The sequence below is a fragment of the Notothenia coriiceps genome, unplaced genomic scaffold (genome assembly GCF_000735185.1).
Source record: "Notothenia coriiceps isolate Sejong01 unplaced genomic scaffold, NC01 NC01_scaffold00031504, whole genome shotgun sequence".
Lineage (NCBI taxonomy): Eukaryota > Metazoa > Chordata > Actinopteri > Perciformes > Nototheniidae > Notothenia > Notothenia coriiceps.
In genome coordinates, this window is record NW_011364205.1 from 421,489 (window position 1) to 444,380 (window position 22,892).

General features: G+C 40.4%; 3 protein-coding genes across 3 annotated transcripts; all 3 read left to right on the forward strand.

The window, feature by feature from the left end:
- On the forward strand, positions 1–2,425 carry rsl24d1 (ribosomal L24 domain containing 1). Its single transcript, XM_010788062.1, has 6 exons — positions 1–140; positions 989–1,102; positions 1,181–1,253; positions 1,344–1,407; positions 1,580–1,665; positions 2,016–2,425. The coding sequence occupies exons 1-6, from the start codon at positions 60–62 to the stop codon at positions 2,090–2,092; spliced, it is 495 nt and encodes a 164-aa protein (XP_010786364.1). The 5' UTR covers positions 1–59; the 3' UTR covers positions 2,093–2,425.
- An 886-nt stretch (positions 2,426–3,311) lies between these two features.
- Positions 3,312–5,361, forward strand: arpp19b (cAMP-regulated phosphoprotein 19b). The gene is made up of 3 exons (XM_010788063.1): positions 3,312–3,526; positions 3,994–4,116; positions 4,205–5,361. The coding sequence occupies exons 1-3, from the start codon at positions 3,482–3,484 to the stop codon at positions 4,373–4,375; spliced, it is 339 nt and encodes a 112-aa protein (XP_010786365.1). The 5' UTR covers positions 3,312–3,481; the 3' UTR covers positions 4,376–5,361.
- Positions 5,362–6,546: 1,185 nt separating this feature from the next.
- On the forward strand, positions 6,547–21,608 carry LOC104960106 (unconventional myosin-Va). The gene is made up of 38 exons (XM_010788064.1): positions 6,547–6,759; positions 7,620–7,730; positions 8,308–8,479; positions 8,688–8,832; positions 8,943–9,099; positions 9,178–9,321; positions 9,694–9,775; positions 9,879–9,986; positions 10,663–10,769; positions 10,890–11,155; positions 11,243–11,324; positions 11,398–11,538; positions 11,674–11,799; positions 12,076–12,159; positions 12,441–12,566; positions 13,194–13,291; positions 13,410–13,496; positions 13,614–13,722; positions 13,824–14,035; positions 14,127–14,283; positions 14,526–14,765; positions 14,920–15,168; positions 15,414–15,507; positions 15,596–15,738; positions 15,926–16,039; positions 17,001–17,135; positions 17,247–17,303; positions 17,966–18,193; positions 18,311–18,378; positions 18,459–18,533; positions 18,613–18,811; positions 19,211–19,304; positions 19,401–19,547; positions 20,249–20,403; positions 20,486–20,575; positions 20,659–20,809; positions 20,896–21,173; positions 21,542–21,608. The coding sequence occupies exons 1-37, from the start codon at positions 6,733–6,735 to the stop codon at positions 21,156–21,158; spliced, it is 5,043 nt and encodes a 1,680-aa protein (XP_010786366.1). The 5' UTR covers positions 6,547–6,732; the 3' UTR covers positions 21,159–21,173; positions 21,542–21,608.
- The last annotated feature ends 1,284 nt before the right edge of the window (positions 21,609–22,892 follow it).

Here is a 22,892-nt window from a genome sequence, read left to right on the forward strand (position 1 = left end):
GAAGAGGCTGCTCGGTCTTGTTTGTATCGGTGCTCGCACGCAGCGTCTCTGCTGTGAAAATGCGCATCGAAAAATGTTATTTCTGCTCGGGACCAGTGTATCCCGGGCATGGAATGATGTTTGTAAGGAACGACTGCAAGGTATGTCAATGTATTTCCATATGAATAATCCTGTAACTTTAATAGAAGCTCGTGTTTCACTGTCAGCGTTAGCCCAATAACGATAGCTTTCTAGCTAGCATGCTAACATAACGTGCTGTGGGACTCACGTGGGATCAAAAAATGCGTTTTCTTTCTGAAAGACTGTTAACAACTCAACATGGTGATTATATTATTCGCATTAATTGGTTTATATTTCGAGGTTAGAGCGCATAATGTTGATACTTTTTGAAATGTTAAATCAACTTTGCCTTAAATGAAAATCTAGTCGATGCTGAGGCCGGACATTTAAACAGCAGGGCCTCATGTTTGGCTCGTGGAGTAGTTGCGCCCTCTAGAGGTTCACTTTGGACTTATCATAAACACCCTCGGTTATTGATCTAAACTTTCTTTGTGTTGGTTGAGATGTGTCAAGCGATACTTGCACAAAATAATGTGCATTAATTTTTAAGGCTTCAATTGGCAGAACTACATGTGTTTTAAAACCTTACAAAGTCACAACAAGGAGAAAACATAAGCTTTACAAAACACAAGATTCGAAGGCTAATAATTTCTTCATATTTTGATACATATTAATACAATAATGTATATAAAACCCACTAGTTTTCAACTTGTTATAATTTACATTTTACAATTTTAATCATTTGCTGTCCGTTTCCTTTCATGCTATTCTGTAAAAGAAATGTTATTGTGTAAATGAAACAGGATGAACAGAAAGAATCAGAATACCTTTGTTTGCTGCAGTTTCCCTTTGCTTACTGGGGAAAATGAATGGTGTTACAAAAGCATAACCATAAAAAATGTTTCCTTCTGCCCCTCTTTGTAAACAGTCGTTCAGATTCTGCAGATCAAAATGCCACAAGAACTTCAAGAAGAAGCGTAACCCTAGAAAGACCAGATGGACCAAAGCATTCAGAAAGGCCTCAGGAAAGGAATTGACCGTGGTGAGTGGTTTATCAATAGAGCTCTATAGCTGTCATAGATTTGTTTTACTGTAACTTAACACATTTCCTTTCTTTCAGGATAACGCATTGGAGTTTGAGAAACGAAGAAATATGCCTGTTAAATATAACAGAGCTATTTGGGATAAGACAGGTAATGTAGAAATCTATTTCTTATGTGTAGGTTTTTTTCCTGTTTTGATTCTTGAGCTGAGTAGTCATGCTTCACTTACATTTTTTACAGTGGAAGCAATGAAGAGGGTGGAAGAAATCAAACGGAAACGACAGGCACGATTTATCATGAACAGGTGAGCAAGGCGTTTTTTTTTCATTCTTTGATGTTTCTTTTGAGTTCATCTTTCTGCATCTTAGAGACACCATCTTATGTTAAACTGTTATTGATTCAACAAATACTGGATTTACAGGATTTGAAAAACAGTGCTTGCCTTACCTTTTTACTTGTTCGCCTCCACTTTATAGATTAAAGAAGGGCAAAATGTTGGAGAAGGAGGAGGCCATCACCGAAGTGAAGAAAAATATTCACCTTATCAGAGCACCACATGCAGGTAAGCATTTTTTAGGAACCAAATTTAGCAACGGTATACAACTAGTATCCTGTAATCATGTAAAAGTATTTTTAATTGATGAAAAAAAATTTTGTTCACTGATAGCATCTGACCCATTTAGTACAATAAACACAATGAAGCTTGAGAAATCAAACAAACAACACCTAATGTCCGGACATAAAACAAAATTATTTTTCATATCAGAGGTGGATATTGATTGGAAAGACATTTGTCTTGGGTAAAATCTAGAGATGATGTATATTTTGTAATGTTTGTTTTCACTAATATACATAAGATACGGTTGTCCTTTTAGCACTGTTAAAAATCTGTTTGTGTTTGTTTGTTTATAGGAAAGGCCAAACAACTGGAAGCCAAGATGGTGCAGAAGTTGCAAGAAGACGTGGACATGGCGGATGAAGATCTGTAATCTTCAGAAAGACTCTCATGACCAAGTTAACATGTATTATATTGTACTCCTGTTTGGAATTAAAATGTCCAATTGGCTGATGATGGACTCTGTAATCCTTTTGAGTTTTAAAAAGCTTAAGAGGACTGAACGCATTGATCTAACAATTATCTGCCCCTAAAGCAGCAGTAATTAACCACATGCCTCCAAGTTTGTTTGTTTGTTTTTTCCTGTGTGGTAGTTTGTGCTTTAAAGAATGTTCTCGATCATTTTGCATAGTAAAGTGTATTAGAGTAATACAGAAAAGTTTAAAAAGGGTAACAAACAAAAAGGTAATAAACATCTTTTCAACTATTTTTTCTTAACTTTTGTTTTTGTTGCGACATATTCACTATAAGCATAGTATTTATACTTCAGCTGAATATACTTTGGCTAAAATATTTTGTCAGAACGATAAACCTTTCAATTAGCAAATTACTTGTGGATATTTGTTAAGGCCTTAGTTTCCCATGGTCATTAGCTGCCTTTCCCACACTGCAACCAAATTATTTAAAAAATGTATAATCTAAACATTACATCATATTTAACAGTGTAGGCTTAGTCAATGTTCATCATTTATGCATTCCACAAATGTGTTATTTGTATTTAAAAATACATTGAAATGTCACATTCAGCCTCCAAATCTAAACTGTTAGGCTATAACAGGGATAAACATTACATATATTCATTATCTGCTAGCAGAGGGACAATGTCAGTTATTTTTACACATAAATATGAAGGCTTCAATGTGGGGAAAGTAAGTCTGATTGGTATTTACCACAGACCACATCAGATGGGATATGTGTTATTAATATTGGTAAAACATAGAAAAACACAACAAAATAACCAATCTTTCAAGCCTAACAAGTGCAAACAACTATATTCCTACATTTTAATTAGACAATTCTGATTATTGAAGTTTATTTTACAGAGGCAACATTGAGTTATGGAAAGTTAAATATGAATTTACAAGTGTTTATATAAAACATTAAAGATGTTACACAGATGAATTTGGAGCATAACGCAACATAGCCTATTCAATGTTTAATTTTTTTTATTAAAATCAGACAACAATACGACATTATACTTGTTTAAAATAATGTTTTAACAAGTTTTTACAAATCAGCTTTAATATTGTATAGAATATACCTTTTGGGCCACAACGTATATGATTAAAATAATAAACTGAAGGAGCCTGCACCACATCCGCAGCTCTTGCATCGACTCCCCGGCCTGTTGCTGTACAGGCTGTTCCCTCGCCCGCCGAGTCGCTCCCAATAACGTTTCCACCTTTCATATCCCAGAAGAGCTGGTTGAACGGCTAGCGCTACACCCGCAGTTTTGCGAGAAAACCAGGGATTAAATACAACGATGTCTGAAGAGGTTGAGGGAACAAGAACTGCGGAGGAAAAGCAGGTAAATTACTAGTGAAAAAATGCTAATTTAACCACTTAGCCTGCGCTGCTAGCACGTCGAATCTTGTGAATTAGCACACGGCTAGCAGTAAGCTAGTTAGCTAATGACATGAACGAGGCTAACCGCCAAGCAATGAGCTAATAGCTCCTAGCATATATTGGTAAACTAAAACAAAAGCCCTGCTGTTTCGGAGTCAATAGCATATCTGAAGTGGGTTCATATGTAGCTTAAGTGAACTAGCAAGATTCATGCTAGTGCAAACACCAGTTGGAGTTGTACCTTATGGCGGCCCTTGCATATTTTGAAATATAAATTGTACGTTAGCCATGCTAGCTGTATTTGGTACCATAATATCATTGCCGATTCATGAATCATTTATGTCGTATGCATTTTTAACAACAGTGTTCATCTCCTATTATGTGAGCTGAGTGGTGCATTTTCCATCCATACACTACTCTTCTCTGCAGGAAATGGAGGACACGGTAATCAGTCCTGAGAAGGCAGAGGAGGCCAAGCTGAAGGCCAGGTATCCTAACCTGGCAGCCAAGCCTGGTGGCTCTGACTTACTGAGGAAGAGACTTCAGAAGGGGGTGTGTTTCTTATGTAAACCTGGCTAGTTCTTTGCTGAGTAAATACCAATACTAATATTCTCACTTTATATATTTTTGTTTTTCCCAGCCAAAGTATTTTGACTCTGGTGACTACAACATGGCAAAGGCAAAGATGAAGAATAAACAGCTTCCATCAGCCCCAACGGAGAAGACCGAGATCACAGGGGGGCACATCCCAACACCTCAGGATCTGCCTCAAAGAAAGACATCAATCGTGGCCAGCAAACTGGCTGGTTAATGGGTTTTATGTTTACCGTTATGTTACCATTCCAACCCCCACTTTATATCTTCTTTTTGGTTTATTTTTGTTTATGTTCACCTTTTTATATGTATTCTCTAAGAACAAGTAATGAACCAAGCCAAATTCTTGAGAAAAATGGCCACTGCCAGGCACTGGATTGCCAGTGAGCTAAGTCCAACAAAAAGTTAAAGCTGCAAATCCTTCTCAAGATCTTAAAAATGCTGAATAGTGATTGATGACAAAAAAATATTATAAATATGAGTAGAATTTAATGCTATCTTATACATTTTCACTTTTTAAGGATATATACCTCCATACAAATTGCCTGTCTAACAGCAGCTAAAGAGCAGCAGAGGAATCTTAATCCGCCATGTAACTGATCATCACAGGCAAAAATACTAGTCACCACCACAGACCATTGGCATTGATGTACTCAAAAAGTAGAAGTGTAATTCACAGATATGTATATCAGTTTCAAATGGTTTTGACTATTCTACTGCTCGTATGGAGGCACATATTTCACATAAATAGTGAAAAGTGGTGAAATCCTGCTTTTTTGTTTCTAACCCGTGGTTGTTTCCCTTCCTCTCTCTGTGAAGCCGTTCGATTCTGTGCTTTCCAAGTACTGAAGATTGGATCACACATGCTTTGTAGCCAGTTGTATTTAATTCATTTTAGTGACATTGGTTTGCAATGACTGCTGCTGGTCTCCATCTCATCCTGACATCTAAAATGGCCTTAAAAGTAATGAATCGTTGTTCCTCTTGAGCAATATTTGCTCCCTCAGTGAGAATCTTAGTTATGCATTTTGCCTGAAATGTCTGTCACTGTCTGACTGGAATCGCTTAGGATTTTATGGAAAGAAACTCCCATGACATGTCTGGAGTGTGCATGTGCATTTACTGTGCAGTCACACTGTGCCATTTGTTTTGTAAATAAAATAGTTTTGCATAATATGTTACAAGTACACTTATTCAATTGAATGTTTCCTTGCTTTTATTTTTGCCCTCAAATGTTGCTAATACTACCTGCACTAAAAGTAGCCCAGTTTGTGGTGTACTCACCTAAGATTAGAAACAACTTACATGGTTTGGTATTTTCATTATATTTACTGAAATATGAATCACTAAAATTGAGGAACATGTGTGAATAAATTCAACTAAGTAACCACAATGGATGCTTGATTAATGTCAATGTAAGTGAGTTAATTGTGTTGAGACTAGAGCAGAACATATATTTAAAACATGCAGTCATTTACAACGTTATATGGTTGATACCTTGACCAATGATTACAAGTTTTATTGTGGAGGCAAACTCCCATATGGCCTCAGGTCTAACCTCTTATGTAAAGCCTTACCCTGCCAAGTAAAAATAAAAACGTAAGTATATTTTCATCTGCAAGTGGCAAAAAAATAACTTTCAGATTAAATGAAACAAAGTCTTCTTATTGTAGTTTATTACATATTAGTGATAGTCAGTTACTGAAATCATCTTAAATACAATACTATATTTTTTTGATGTAAACTGCTGGTTATGTGCAAGCAAAATAAACTAGTTAGCTTCAACACACGCTGCCGTGTGTCCCATAACAATCCCTTTTTAGATGTATATCTGTAAAGTTACCCTTCTTACATTATGACCAAAATGAGAGAGCTATTAGGTCTCATGGTGTGATTTTCCATCCCATGGCAGTAATGTTTACACCACCTGAGCCTTATCCTCGGTTCACTCAGCAGAGTTACTGCAACCGTCGCCTGTACTTACATGTACAAATAAAACTAAACAATTTCACTGTGACACGAACCAACTACAGAGAGATCACAGGAACCACCAAGAGGTGTTTAACAAAAAAAAAACACACAATTACCATGAAACATCGAGCAGGAGGCACAAAAAGGTGCAAAAGTACCACATACAAAAAGATGACTACAAAAACAACTAAACAACTACAAAATGACACACACAAACTTGATTTAAAATGACTATAAAGACACAGAAAAGAACAGTCAGAAGATTAAAAACAACTACAATCTGTGCGTCCTGCTCATGGTCCTGCTACTGTGTAGGAGAGTTGACGGGGCCTTCCCCCCCCCATTACTGTGCCCGGGGGGCCCATTGTTTCAAAATCCACCCGTGCCAACAGTTGCCAAGAGCGTGTTGGCCGCTAGGTGGCGGGAAACACGCACGAGAGCAAAACGTGTCAGGGCACGCGCAGCTGACAGCAGACAGACTGTCCTCCGACGAGAGCAGCTCAGAGAAGTTAACTTTTCCTGCCTCGGGAGTCAGTGAAATGTTGCTTCTTTTATCTGCGGGCAGAGGACGTTTCTGAGGACTCACTGAGGGACTTGTGAGACATGGCAGCCTCTGAACTTTACGCGAAGGTAGGAACAGTTTTTCTGTGACGGTTTTTCCGGCTCATTCAACGGTTTCCTCTTGCTAATGTCACGCTAGTCCAAAATGTAAATTAAAAACGTTTCTTTGAATAACGTTGGTTTACTCGCGTTAATTAGTCAGGGCTGTTTACAGAACAGTTTTTAGCCTTTTGATAACTAAATGTATTGCTTTTACAGAGGTAGGAATTAACTAAGTACATTTACCCAAACTGTACTTAAGTACACATTTGAGGTACTTTACCTGAGTATTTCCATGTTATGCTACTTTGTACTTCTACTCCACTACATTTAGAAGATAAATCCTGTAAGTTTTTGTTTATTTTAACAAAAATGCATCTCTAAAAATTAAACTTGGACAAAGTCTTAGAAGTCACAAAAGAGTCAAATTATTTTAGTATTTTACATATTAAGTAAATCAGATATTTTTCTACAACACTAATATGCTACTTGATGCAACACTATTATTTATAAATGTCACATATACACACATAATTATATAAAGGCTATTTTCCTGCACAATGATTACTTTTATATTTAAAGTACGTTTTGCTGACAATTCTTTTGTACTTTTACTTGTAGTGAAGTATTTTGACCATAATGTTGGTATTTTTACACAAATAAAGCATTTGAATACTTCTTCCACCACTGAGTTTTTTTCTGCCTCCCACTTAAAATGCCCATTTTATTCGCATGACATGCTGTCTGCTAACTTCAAATTTGCCATCCTGCTTTTCTCCTGAGCTACAAGTCATCGCTGTTTTTCTGTAGCTTTGTAAAAATGACTGTTTGACTGTAATGTTAAGTGGTTGAATGGCTCTGACCCTTATCCCCTCCACTGTGTCCATCAGTATGCCCGTGTATGGCTGCCAGATGCAGGAGAAGTGTGGAGGTCAGCAGAGCTTATCAAAGATTACACTCCTGGCGACCTGAAGCTGGCTCTGCAGCTGGAGGATGGCACGGTGAGACAGGAAAACACACACACACACACACACACACACACACACGGCATTGAGGTGGAAATGGGTGTGATATTCTGTCAGAAAGCCATGAGCACATTTCTCTGCAAGAGCACTGGCAATAGAGACTCATAACTCTGTATTGTGCTGTGGGATTATTTTAGGCAGCTGTGGTGTTTGGTTAGCGCTTATAAATACTTAGGCAAGACAAAGACATTCTGCCTCTGTATGCAACAATACAACACCTTGAATACAGGAAGCCAGGGTAATGTACTGGGTCTAAAATAAGTCAACTGATTGACCAACAGTTCGTTTTTACACTCTGTTCACTCTAGCTTTGCTACCTGAAGCTGTGAGGTCGAGTTTGGGCATGCTCTCCAGGTATGGAAATAAGGCCAAAGCATTATCATGAGCGAACATGAACAAGCCAAGCACAGTGTTTGCAGGTTAGCTTTTACCATGAAGTTCAACTGATGCTAAGATTTGATTGCTTAACCATCTATTTTTACTTTGTTTTGTCTTTTTTTCCCTTAAGTCTCATACTGTGGGTACTCATAGCTTCCTTCTTGTGTCTTTCTAGGAGGTGGAACACAAAATAAATCCCAAAACCAACGACCTGCCACCACTGAGAAACCCTAACATCCTGGTGGGCGAAAATGACCTCACAGCTCTCAGCTACCTGCATGAGCCTGCAGTGCTACACAACCTCAAAGTGCGCTTTATCGACTCCAAGACCATTTACACATACTGTGGTAACTAGCTTCATCTCCTTTGAGTCACACTATCAATGTCACTGCAGACTTTGAAACCCTGCTCACTGTACGCTCTGAGATAATCTACAGTATATCATGCTGATTATTGTGGCTCAGGCTGCTCTTAAAGGAACACACACTTTATTAATTTGAAAATCATGTAAGATAACATATTCAGATTCTGACTGATTATCTTTGTGGTATTTAGGAATCGTCCTCGTTGCCATCAATCCGTATGAGAGCCTTCCCATCTATGAAGAGGACATCATCAATGCCTACTGTGGGCAGAACATGGGAGACATGGACCCCCATATATTTGCAGTGGCAGAGGAAGCATACAAACAGATGGCCAGGTTTTGTTACCTTCAAATAAATTATAATTTACATCTCAAAGTGAATTAAATGTTACTTTACCTCCATGCTGATACCCTCCGTCTGTATGCCATCACATCTTTTCATACAGAGATGAAAGAAACCAGTCCATCATAGTGAGTGGTGAGTCTGGAGCTGGCAAAACTGTCTCTGCTAAGTATGCTATGCGCTACTTTGCCACAGTCAGCTGCTCCTCGGGCGAGGCAAACGTTGAGGAGAGAGTCCTAGCCTCCAACCCTATCATGGAGGTGAATCACACAACAGGGAAATATGACAACAATTATAAAATGACCAAGTTTCTGAAAGCCTTTTGTCTGTTTCCTCAGGCTCTTGGGAATGCCAAGACAACAAGGAATGACAACAGCAGTCGCTTTGGGAAGTACATTGAGATTGGGTTTGACAAGAAGCATCGCATTATTGGGGCCAACATGAGAACCTACTTACTGGAGAAGTCTAGAGTTGTGTTTCAGGTAATTTTCATTGGTATGCTATCATGTGACCACCATCTGAATGTGGCCTTCCATATCTTTCCATTTGCTTTGTTTCTCCTCGCATTTAATTGATTTGAACAGTGTCATGTGAATGTCACATTTCAACATGTCTATATCTTAGCAACGTAATATCAACAATCATAAACAACACTCCCTTTAGCCTGCCTGACCCTTCACTCAGGAAGATGGCAACATACTTGGTTTTGTGAACTATTTAAAAGAGACATAATCTTGGGCTTGCAGTTTATCGATGCGCCTTTAACTGAAGGAACTATACATTTTCCTAAATATGTTTGCAATACATCTGTGATTTACTTCATTCCTCTTTTGTATCCTTTGCACTACTTTTAGGCCCAGGAAGAGAGGAACTACCATATCTTCTACCAGCTGTGCGCCTCTGCACATTTACCCGAGTTCAAAGCCTTCCAGTTAGGTATAAGAGTCACTCAACTATCAGTTGTCATTCAAGCCGGATTTTAAAACGGATCCATTTGGTAAATATTTAATTTAAAATGTGATATGATTTCTGTTTGAAGGTTGTGCAGACGACTTCCACTTCACTAACCAGGGCCAGAGCCCAGTCATTGATGGAGTGGATGATGCCAAAGACCTGAGTAAAACCAGGAGGGCTTTCTCACGGTTAGGTGAGTGCTTGTTGCCTTTCAATGAGGTTTGCATTTATCATGTATACCACGGGGGTCAAACTCAATTTCATCACGGGCCACATCAGCATTATGGTTGCACTCAAAGGGCCGGCTGTAACTTCAAGACTATATCAAAATACATATATAAATATTTAATCAATATAAACGTATATTATATTGCATTATTGCCTCTGATTTTTATTGGATAACTTCATAAATAACTACGTCTGAAAGCAGAAGTCTAGGGCAAATAATTGCAAGTCTCTTCAGTGAGAATGTCACAAAATGATAAAAAAAGAAAACAAATTCAACATTTTAAAAAAAGTTACATTTTGAGGAAAAAAAGTCAAATTCTAACAAATAAAAGAAACATTTTGAAGCAAAAAAGTAAAAATCTAATTTGAGATGCATTGTGGGACATGTAGTTTATGAGCAACGTGCTTCTGTCAAGCGCCATGTAACCGTATAATAAACGTTATTCTTTTATATTTAATTATATTCTTTGCAAGCTCTTGCGGGGCCACATAAAATGAAGTCGCGGTCCGGATTTGGCCCTCGGGCCTTGAGTTTGACACCCCTGATGTATACAAAATTGACAAACATTGTTTTTGTTTCTGGATTACCTTTCATGATCTGTCTTTTTGTTGTTGTTTTATTGTTGTTTGTTTTTTTGTAGGAATCAGTGAAAGGGATCAAATGTCAATTTACCAAATTCTGGCTGCTATTCTCCATCTTAGCAATGTGGAGGTGAAGGATCAGTCGGCAGACAAAAGCAGCATCTTGGTAAACACTGATTTCCTCGAAATACAACACTAGTATTTGGTATTTTTTCTATTCGATTGTTGTATTGAGGATGTTAACATTTGTACCCGTCTAAGAGCTTTATTGTGAATGTATTTTCAGCCAGGCGATGTCCACCTGATGGTGTTTTGTGAGTTGATGGGGGTGCCCAGTGAAGAGATGGCCCACTGGTTATGTCACAGGAAACTCAAGACGACCACAGAAACATATGTGAAGTCTGTCTCCAAAATGAATGCGGTGAATGGCCGAGATGCCCTCGCCAAATACATCTATGCCAGAATCTTCAGCTGGATTGTGGGCAGTATTAACAATGCCTTGAGGTCTGCAGCAAAACAACACTCCTTCATCGGTGTGCTCGACATTTACGGGTTTGTTTTTTTCCCCAGGTTTGTGGCCTTTTCATTTTTTCGCTGGATTGTCAGAGCTCTTAATGTAAAACAATGTTTTCCCCTCAGGTTTGAAACGTTTGATATCAACAGCTTTGAACAGTTCTGCATCAATTATGCCAACGAGAAGCTTCAACAACAGTTCAACCTGGTATGTGTATCCTCTTGCTCAACACATTCAGTTTGTCCTCGGAACATTCCCGTAAATCCTTTCCCTCCTCCAGCATGTCTTCAAACTGGAGCAAGAGGAGTACATGAAAGAGGAGATCCCTTGGACACTGATTGACTTTGACGACAACCAGCCCTGTATTGATCTCATTGAGGCAAAGCTGGGTGTTCTGGACCTCCTGGATGAAGAGTGCAAGGTAAAATGCCAGTTTTATTATTTATTTCTATGTCGAGCTACTTTCCACTGGAGAAATCTCCACCGTGCTCTTTTTGGAAGTTATGAGTAAGGCCAAGATGACTAACTAATGTGTCAGCCCTTCCTGTTTCCATAGATGCCCAAAGGCTCTGACGACTCATGGGCCCAGAAACTGTACAACACACTCCTGAAGCAGAATGCTCACTTTGATAAACCCAGGTTATCAAACCAAGCTTTCATCGTCCTCCACTTTGCAGACAAGGTAATAAAGAGCCGTATATCACCTGCTGAGTTGGCATTATGTGGTCAGTGGATGGATGCATGACTCATGTGTCATGTGTGACATTGTAATAACTTCTGCAGAGCATCCAAAGTCAACTGTGACATTACATGAGCTTTGGCAAAGATACCATTTCATGCCTTTACAATAAATGTTCGATGATTCTATTTATTATAGCATTACAAATCAGTCCACTTTAAACTTTGAACGATGAATATGACCTTTACTTTGAAATGACACCTATTTCCTATTGCCAAGGTGGAGTACCAGTGTGAGGGTTTCCTGGAGAAAAACAAGGACACGGTCAACGAGGAGCATATCACTGTGCTGAAAAAGAGCCAGGTGAAATGTTTATTAATAGTTCATTATAGTTTCACTTCCTGGTTCTTTTCAATCAGTCCATTCACGGAAGTTCCAGGGATTCAATGTCACCACCCAACATTTTAAAGCAAATGTGTATTTTGTATTGCATGTTCCTGGGTACACACCCTAGAATTGTTCAACCACAACTATTGGAGGAAATACACCCACGTTTGAATCTCGGATTGAAAACACTGCCACCTGCTGTCCAATGAAAGGATTGTATTTTTGCAACTTTAATCTCTGAACAATAATGTTTTTAGGTTGACTGGCTGCGGAGGCTGTTTGAGGATGACGAGAAGGCAAAAAGTTCAACAAAGAAGCGAAGTGGTGTCTCTGCACGAGCTGGTCCGACTCCGAGGGATAACAAGAAGACAGTTGGACTGCAGGTATGAACATAAAGAGCATGATGTTGGAAGGAGTGCGAAAAGACTTGCTTAAAGGTGGGGTAGGTAATTCACTTCAGAAACACTTTTTGTTATATTCCATGGAATGCTCTTAACATCCCGATAGCAATGAATATATTAAATGCTTTGACAATAAATCCATAAAAAATGTCACCTGTGGAAGCCGTAGTACTGTAAAAACCACGACCAATCATCTGAGCCGGCCCAGCTAAAATAACTGGATGGCCTACCTGCCTGTCAGCCTTCCATCTGTGCATAAACTTATCTCGTGCCCTCCTTGGTCATGTGCGCGTTCGTGTGTTGGAGGAGGGGCTCTGTAAGGAAGTCTGACGGAATGGGCAGATTTTTTCCGGTTGTGTATTTTCAAATTCTAGTGCACGAGCTGGTTTCTCCATTCTTACCCACCCTACCTTTAATACAAAAAAATGATGATGTAAAATGATTTCATGTATTGCTTCCACAGCTGGTCAGATCTAAATGCCTTTCAAAAAAATATATGACTCTGAAAATCTGATAATAGAGATTTAATCTGAATGTTTCACCACGCTTTTTACAATTCCCTTATTTCCACATTGTGTATAAAGGATTTATTCTTTTCTTTTGACTTAGTTCCGGCAGTCTCTTCAACTGCTGATGGACACACTAAATGCCACGACTCCTCACTATGTACGCTGCATCAAGCCTAATGACGACAAATCTCCATTCTTGTGAGGATGATTTCACTCTTCTGTTTATATCTGCAGTAGCACAGAAAGAAGCACAGATGAAGGGGTAGTACTCTTATTTTGAAAACATTTGTTTTTGTGTTGCTTATCCTGAATGAAGCATGGACCCTGTGAGGGCCGTTCAGCAGCTTCGGGCATGTGGCATCCTGGAAACAATCCGGATATCAGCAGCAGGCTTTCCATCGAGGTAGAATTTCAACGGCATCTGGTACAGAGCACAGGGCCAAGTGCAGTTTATACATGTATATAACTTTCACCTTTCAAAAGAATCCATCCAATGTGTTTGTTTATATGAATGCTGCAGATGGACCTATCAGGAATTCTTTAGTCGTTATCGGGTCCTGATGAAGCAAAAGGATGTGCTCTCTGACAGAAAACAAACCTGCAGAAATCTCCTGGAAAAACTAATAAAGGTTTGTTTGAGTTTTATAGCAAACTAAATATTGGAGCTCTTCCAGACCCAATAAAACAACACATATTATATTTGCTAATGTATCTTTTGTTTGTTTCCTAGGACCAAGAGAAGTATCAGTTTGGCAAAAACAAGATCTTCTTCCGGGCTGGTCAGGTGGCGTACCTGGAGAAGCTTCGTTTTGACAAGCTGCGTAATGCTTGTGTTCGCATCCAGAAGACTATCCGCTGCTGGCTCGCTCGCAAAAAGTACCTGAGGATGAAGCAATCTGCTCTCACCATACAGAGACATGTCCGGGGTCACCAGGCGCGCTGGTGAGTGGAGACATTCAACAAAAGCAGAATAAGAGCTGATGGTAAGCTCAGCTGATCCAGCATGTTTCTTACACTTGTTTTCCTCTCCCAGTTATGTGAAGTTTTTGCGAAGAACCAGAGCAGCTGTTGTCATTCAGCGTAATGTGCGTATGTGGGCGACCAGGAGAAGCTACCAGCAGCAGCGCTCTGCAGCCATCACTATTCAGTGCATCTTGAGGGCCTACATGGCTAGAAAGCAGTACTTTAAGGTAAGACTGAGCTTAAGGAACTGGATATGGTGTCCTTTCACACTCATTGTACTTTGATGTAAGGCTTTAAAGTCAAAATAAGATCTTAATGACATAAGGAGGCAATGTCAACATCAGCCTCTATTTGCCTTTTCAGTTTAGCTTAATCATTAATTAAATCCTACTAATGGAAACCTTGTAACCCTTTTTTAAACTTTTAAATTATATTTTGACATAACATAATGTATATATTTCTTTCACAGTTGATGTATGAACAAAAAGCAGTTATCATCCAGAAATGGGTGAAAGGCTGGCTGGTTAGACGGCGTTACCGACGCACCCTGGCAGCCATCGTGCTGCTGCAGAGCTGTGTGCGTCGCCTGAGGGCCAAGAAGGAGTTAAAGAAGCTGAAGGTGGAGGCCCGCTCTGTGGAGCGCATCAAGAAGCTCAACAGTGGCATGGAGAACAAGATTATGCAGTTGCAGCACAAGATAAATGAGCAGGTGAGTAGTGACTGTGTGGGTGTTTACTTTAGTCTTTGGTAAGTCCTTCATTCTGGAATCTGGTGAAAAAGAAAATAATTGAGGCTGAAGAAACATTGGGTCATTGGGAGTGGTGGCATCACATGCACAACATGTGTTTGTTTCCCCCCCGCAGCACAAAGAAAACAGAGAGCTCAGTGAGAGGCTGACTGTTGTGCAGAAGACTCAGACCACTGAGAGAGAGAAGCAGAGCAGAGACATTGAAAACCTACGCAGATCAGAGCAGGAGGCCAAAAGCAAGGCAGCGACGCTTCCCTCGCTCCTGGATCAGCTGTCCTTCCTCCAGCACCAGCTGGAAGACACACGCAGAGAGAACACACACCTCACAGAGCAGACCAAGGTCTACAAGGAGCACACACTACAGGTATGTCTCCTTCCTCTGAACTTATCCAAACTGACTGGTAACTTCAATACCATTTTCTACATGGCCCTTTTTGCTAAATATCTGCATTTCCAGAGTTCATGGTTTAAAGGTAGCCCTTTGGGCATTTGATGAACTTTAGTAGTTTATTGTTTCCTACTCTTTTCAGTTTCAAGAACCTCAAAAGACATGATTGAAATGAGTATTAAAAACTAAGATAAGATGATTTTGCCTCCTCTCCCAATCAGATGGTAGAAGACCTTAATAAGAAGAACACTCTGTTGAACAGCGAGAAAGATGAACTGAACCAAATAGTCCTGGAACAAACCAATCAGCTAACAGGTACTGAGCAGTTTGCCTCAACCATCCTCGTACTCTCAGTAACGGCTGCATTAACAATGAATGGATGAATACAACTGTTTGGTTTCAGAAATCAAAACCAACGTTGAGAATGCTGACCAGCTGGAGAAGGACTTAACTGAAGAGCGCTCTCGCTACCAAAGTCTTCTGAGCGAACACCTGGATCTGGAGGAGCGGCACCGAGACCTGACGGAGGAGCTGGACCTCAGCACTGTGAGGAACTCTTCACTTGCTGCCACATTGTTGACATTACAACAAGAGTTGGTCTATGGATTTTATCAACATGGATATTTCATATTGGTCTCACACAATTTAGTTCAGTAGTCATGAAAAAACATAATATGGTCTGACTATCTTGTGCTTCTTAACGTTTTTTTAATTTGTTTAAATACTTAACCAGAGTTCGAGCAAATGTAGTCACACCAGGACAGACTCCAACTACAGCAGCAACTCATCTGGGTTCGGTCAGAGCTTAGGCTCCTCTGAGGGAGAGGACAGCCCAATCACACCAGAGGTAATGTTGAAAACTACACAATGTCAAGACACAGTATCAGAATGATGTTGATAGAAATACAATGTAAATGTTTGAGTGTCCAAAGCTCCCCCTGAGAGCTAAAAGCTGCCTGTATAACGTGTTATATGTTGACAAGAATACCAGCTGTGGTGTGAACACAGTTACAACACATTCCAGTTTTCACAATGGACAAATTGGTGTTGTCTACAGAAAACGGCTTTACTGACATGAAGTGCCAGTCACAATGCTTGGTATAAATCAGGGCTATTCAATGGGCGGCCCGCGGGCCAAATCCGGCCCCGGGGTGATATTTACTGGCCCTTTGAGTATAATGTTAAAAAGTAAACACATTTTTAGTTTGTTTTGGGCCAGAGTGGCTTTATTCCAGAGAGGGGGCTACATTGAGGGATAGAGGGGAAGACATTGCCTGAAAGCTTCTGCGGGCTCGGGTTTCGAACCCACCTACTAGCTACTGTAGTGACAACTCCTGTCACGATTAGATCATTCCACCTAAATGAAATGAAATGATGTTGATGGTTAAATCAGCTTCACATGTAGGCCTACTGAGTTCTGAACCTGCCATTTAGATCTAGAAAGGCTTTGGGGCTATGTTGTTTGATTGAATTAAACACAATATATGCACTCCACTATGCTGTTGTAGTATTTACTGTATCTGAAGCTCTTAATATGATTGCTCATATTTCAAGCCATCTTTTTCCCGGCCCCTTGCTTTGGATCATTTTCATCAACCGGCCCCCATTCCAAACTAATTGAATAGCCCTGAATGATCACTGTGAATAATTAGATTACAAGGTTTCTGTTTACAAAACACTGGACGCTTTTTGGGAACAGCTGTGGGACTTTCTTTGTCTGCTCTTGTCTGTGTTATAATCCTATTAGTGCAGCATTGTAGTTAGTTTGTGAAGAGATTCCTCACCCGATGCTTTCTGTGTTTTGTTAGCAGGAGACCCCGGCAGCGGTAGACTTGCCGGTCCTGCTGAAGTTCCAGAGAAGAGTGAAGGAACTGGAGCAGGAAAAGCACTCTCTGTGGCAGCAGCTGGACAAGGGAGAAGAAGCCCAGCAAGAAAAGGCCAAAGTATGGAATGAAAAGATAACCTTGTTTCTTAATGGTGTTATTCTGCTATTCACCAATAAGCTAGTGGTCATTTTGTGGCTTGATATTTGTTGTGTGTATTCTTTCTAAAAGGAGGTGGAGTTGCAGAGAACTGTTGGCCGAGCAGAACTGGATTTGGAAACACTAAAGGTAAGACTTATTCAAAGTTCAGGACAACACAATAACGTCCCAGGAGTTATTTCCATTGTGGATGTTGTGGTGTAGTTATATTTTGAAGAGGTGTACGCATGTGCATTTAAGACAAATCTCGAAGCGCCTCACAACAAAGGACACTGATAACATTTGAGAGATTAAAAAAAAAAAAAAAGATGTCGGAGATAGTGATAAAAAAGGCAGTACTCCAGGTGTACCATGTCCCATTTGTTTACTTTTGTCAAGGTATTGGCTAATAGCAATAGACAGACATGGTGTAACCAATCAGAGAGCTACTACATAAAGCCTAGGGCTCATGGGAAACAAGGTTGGTTGTCAGAGTTACGTGCACACGTGTAAGGATGTCACAATGTTGTTGAAGAGTTCATAAAAACTAACTTTGAATACAAATGAACTGTATCCGCCAACAGTTTATTTGACAACTTGTTCATGGAGATAGTATGGCTTTACCAGGAAGTAAAAGCAGGAAACATCACAGGTACAAGTAGATAGCTCTCTTCCAACATCCCATGAAGAAGATGTCCACAAAGAGCCATCACTATAGTGTTCCTAAAAACTGTTTTCTATTCTAAATGAAAGGTGAATAGAGACAAAAAAACACATTTTGGGATGTTTGACTGTTTCTCTAAATGTCTTAGCGGCAAGAACTGGAGTCTGACAACAAGAAGTTGAAGCAGGATCTGAATGAGCTGCGTAATTCTCTGACCAATGAGAACAGGGATCTGGCGCCCCCTGCTGCTGGCTCTATGTCCTACAACATCCTGCTGGAACAACTCACTTCTTCCAATGAGGAGCTGGATATGCGAAAAGAGGAAGTGCTGCTCCTCCGCTCACATATGGTCCGCCAAGAAGCTCTCAAATACAAGGTGAAAAGTGAATTACATCGACTTTGTTGTTATTGTTTATTTAGTATCTTTGTATTTAATGCAACAGACATGTGACAATACCTAAATAACCTTTACCCTGCATCAACTGACCTCTAGGACTCTGCGCTCGGGGAAAGGGTGAATTTGGATCTCAATGACGTTCCCTCATTTCAAGATGTGGACAGGTAAGCTGTGGCTCCCACTCCAGCTTCAACTCTTCAGGTAGTAGAGTTAAGTGTTGTTAATGAAATGATCTGTTCCTCAGGTCCACTGACATCCACACACTGAATGAAGATGGGGAGCTGTGGCTGGCTTATGAAGGCTTGAAAGAGACCAATAGGTAATCCAATCATATCCTGTAGTTGCATTGGAGCAAGTCCATGCCACATAGAAGTAAATACAATCTCTCTATCTTACAGGATCGTGGAGAGCCAGATGCAGCTGCAGCACCGTGTTCACAACGAGGAGAACAGGAAGCTGCAGGAGGAGGTGAGCAGGTTGAAGGTTGAAAAGGAGCAACAGCAGAGGCTGCTGGCCCAGAGCCTCCTCCTGCCTGAAGGCGCCCGTATCGATGCCAGTCTGAAGCACGAGATCACACGGCTCACCGATGAGAACCTGGTGAGTGTGCACTCTGGACTGGATCTCTCACTCTGCCTCTCATTCATATCATGACTGTGTACACATATGATCGCAAAGCAGAGTCCCCACATAGTAAACAGTTCTCTGTCTCATCTTGGATCTGTACCTTTGGAAGGGGCGTCTACCTGTTTCCTCTTTTTCAAATGAGATGACATGTTCTGTTCTTTCAGGTGCATGTTTTTGTTGCATTGGTAAAGAATAAAATGCAAAACAAATACAGAAGAGAAATGTAATGTTTTTGAAGTGTTTTGATTTAAGACTTTTAAAAATAATTCACAATGCTGCAATTTTAAGACGTTTTAATTTCACATTTGTATAAGCATGAGCACCGTTAAAGTGTCGTACACAGACTTAACCTCTATGTTTACTTCATTTTAGGAACTCATGAAGAAGCAAGAGCAACAGAACCAAACCATGCGCCAGCTGAAAAGAGATCTCAAATGTTATATCCAAAAAGTTGAAGATGTTGAAGGTATTCACGTCGACTGTTCTCATACAGCGCATTTTCTAAATAACTCGTACGTCATAACCCCCTGGCTTTCTTATAATGTGTCTGTGTGGTTTTTAGCGAGTTCACAGCAAAAGAGTAATAAGACCGCCGTGATGACTGCTCCTCACCGAGCGGTGAATATCACCCGCAAGGAGAAAGAGTACCGGGGCATGTTGGAGTACAGGGGGGGCGACGAGAGCCGCCTGCTCAAGAATCTGGTCTCAGGTATGTTAAAGGAAACCATTTTATGAATGGGTTAAAATGACAGGCTAATGTTTTTCACAGATTTATTTTTATTTTATTTATTCTACTAATTCATCCAAAAGAGAAAAAAATATAGTTCATACACACAAAGATAAACAAAATTAGTAGAAGCAGGAGGGCTGAAGCATAGCTTATGGGAAGTAACCCTCCCGTGAATCATCCTAATATAACATTGGCATTATTGCGTCAAAAACGTATAGAAATAAAGGAGTACAAAGAAATAAAGAAAACTGGGGAAAAAAAAAAAATGCATATATGAAAACTAGATATAGGGTCATTTTCTGCACATGTCAATAGCAGTTGACTATCTTTTTTGAAAAGGAAAATACTATATATAAAAATATATATGTACACATGTACTTGGCAAATAAATAATAATAATATATGCATATAAACATTGTGAGCACTTATTTTCAAGTGACTTTTTGTTCACACATACACAGAATATACATAAGCACCATATGTTCAGGTGTATAAGTACACAAATGCACTCATACACCAATACAAATATTACAAGGCAATTTCCAGGGCTAAAATAATAATCAAACCGCATAACGATGAAAAGAAATAAGAAGGAAAAAATAAATACAAAGTAATGTAAACAATATTAAATAAATAAGATTGAAAACACATTTGTGAATTTTGCTTTCAAACCTTCTCAGATCTGAAGCCACGTGGCGTAGCGGTCAACTTCATTCCTGGCCTTCCGGCTTACATCATCTTCATGTGCGTGCGATATGCAGACAATGTGAATGACGATCAGAGAGTCAGCACGCTGCTCAATTCCACCATCAGCAGCATCAAGGGGGTCATAAAGGTGGGGTATATACCTTTTTGATTTGTGGAAAGAAACTTAAGGGATGCTTTGATTTGAATTCATTTGTAATCTTCTTCCATAGAGGAAAGGACATGATTTTGAAAGGGTGTCTTTCTGGCTGGCCAACACATGCCGACTAATGCACTGTCTGAAGCAGTACAGTGGAGACGAGGTAAGCCTTTATACCACAGATATATTCACAGCTGTACATTTGCCTTACTTAACCCTGGACGTCTGTACATCCTCTTCATATAGGTGTTCATAACACACAACACTCCTAAGCAGAATGAGCAGTGCCTCGCCAACTTTGAGCTGTCGGAGTACCAGCAGGTCTTTGGTGATCTAGCTATCCAAATCTACCGGCAGCTCATCAAATGCACAGAGAACAACATGCAGCCCCTGATCGGTGAGAATGTCTCACAACACGTCTTGTTTCCTTCTCCTTTCCATAACCACATCATGACATGTATTTGTTCTGTTTCTTATGTGCAGTGGCTAGCATGCTGGAGCACGAAACCATCCAAGGCATTCTGGGCTCCAACCACCGGCCTGAGGAAGAGGAGCAGCAGTTCCTCAGAGGCGGCTGTAACCGTGGAGATCCTGCTGCAGCGCCTCGGCCTCTTCTACACCACCATGTGTCAACACGGGATGGACTTGGAGCTCATCAAACAGCTGGTCAAGCAGCAGTTCTACATCATCTGTGCGGTCACACTCAACAACCTGCTGCTGCGGAAGGAAATGTGCTCCTGGAGTAAAGGCCTGCAGATCAGGTACTGCACAGAATGCTCATTGGCCTGTCGTTACTTTATTTAATGCAACGAGAGAAGTGGGAGGGTTTGGATTGAGGTGTGCTGCTCCTTGTTTCTCAGACACCCAATGGTGAGGTTGTTCATAAATGAGTCTGAACAAAAACATCATGCACAGTGGAGTCAACAACTAAGATCCTGTAAAAAGATAACAGTTATTTGCAGAATGCTTGCTTCCTGGAGAACCATGGAGTAAACTCCTTTTCTGAGTAGGGAGGAGTTCTTTAATGATGCTTAAGAATGTCTCTGGTGTCACAGCACAGATGTCAGGTTTGACTTTGCTCTGCTATACCTCCGTTTTGTCTAAACGTCTCCAACGCCTCTGGCTCCAGGTACAATGTCTGGCAGTTAGAGGAGTGGCTGGCGGAGCGGGAAATGTCCGACTGCGGAGCCAGGCTCCGCAGTCGGACATTTCCCGCTCCGCCAGCCACTCCTCTAACTGCCAGACATTGTACCTGGAGCCAGAGGCGTTGGAGACGTTTAGACAAAACGGNAGGTAGTCCGTACTGTCATGCAAACGAGAGAGAAAAAACAACTGTTATAACCTCACTGAGTAACACCTCCCTGAGAATTCCGTTTGCTCACTGTCTTCCTTGGTTAAGACGTATTCAAAGCTTTTATAACGCTTTTGTATTATTTTCGGAGGATTCTTCTGTCTGTCGCTAAATGGTAGTCTCCTCGATTTAGATAGTCAGTCCGGAACTAGTCTAGGTTTTCCGGACCTAGGTTTGGTGTAGCCCCGGGGATTCATTTAGACACCGTCTAGGTTCCTCTTGTGTAGTTTATTTTATACATGGAGAAGACCTCTAAGATCTTTTGGAGACTTCGCTAACTTTCACGAAGGTCATTATAAGGGACTTGCAAAAAAACGTGTCTAATACTCGTTTGTGTGTTGCTCTGTAAAATAAACACTCTAATAATTGCATTATTACAATATAAAAATCGAAAATCTCCTATTACTATCCCTATTACAGAGTTATGAGTTCTAAACATAAGGTCGGACACAACCTCTACACCTGACACGGTCTAATCCCCTTCATTGATTTCATCTCTTTAATTCTTGTGTTAGTGTAAAAGTTCCTATTTATAACTGAGTGTGAACGTCGTTTTGTTTGTGTACTTTACGTGTGGCTTTGTTTGTGTCTCGCTCTGTTGTCTGCGTGGCAGTCTTTCCTGTCCGGACCTAGACGACCTTTCGGTGTGTCTGGAGAGGTATGTTAGTCAGTGGTGAGATTGTGTGTGTGCGTGTGTGGGTGGTTGTGTGTCGTGTGTGTGTTGTGTGGTGTGTGTGTTGTGTGTGTTGTGGTGTGTGTGTTGGTGTGTGTGTGTGTGTGTGTTGTGTGTGTGTGTGTGTGTGTGTGTGTGTGTGTGTGTGTGTGTTGTGTGTGTTGTGTGTGTGTGTGTGTTGTGTGTGTGTGTGTGTGTGGTCGTGTGTGTGTGTGGTGTCAGGACGGGCCTATGTTTACGACTGTATCTAAGGTGTCCACAACTTAAATACATTTGTATAAGGAAAAGGAGACGATGAAAAGTATGAGTAAAAGTTACAAAGGACGAGGACCCAGACCGAGAAAGACAGTGAATGTGATTACTAATACAAAGTATATGTATTTATAACCCTGAAAATATATTCGGATGAGTTGTCCGACTCTTAGTGGTTTACTTCTCTCCGGGACGACCGCCGAC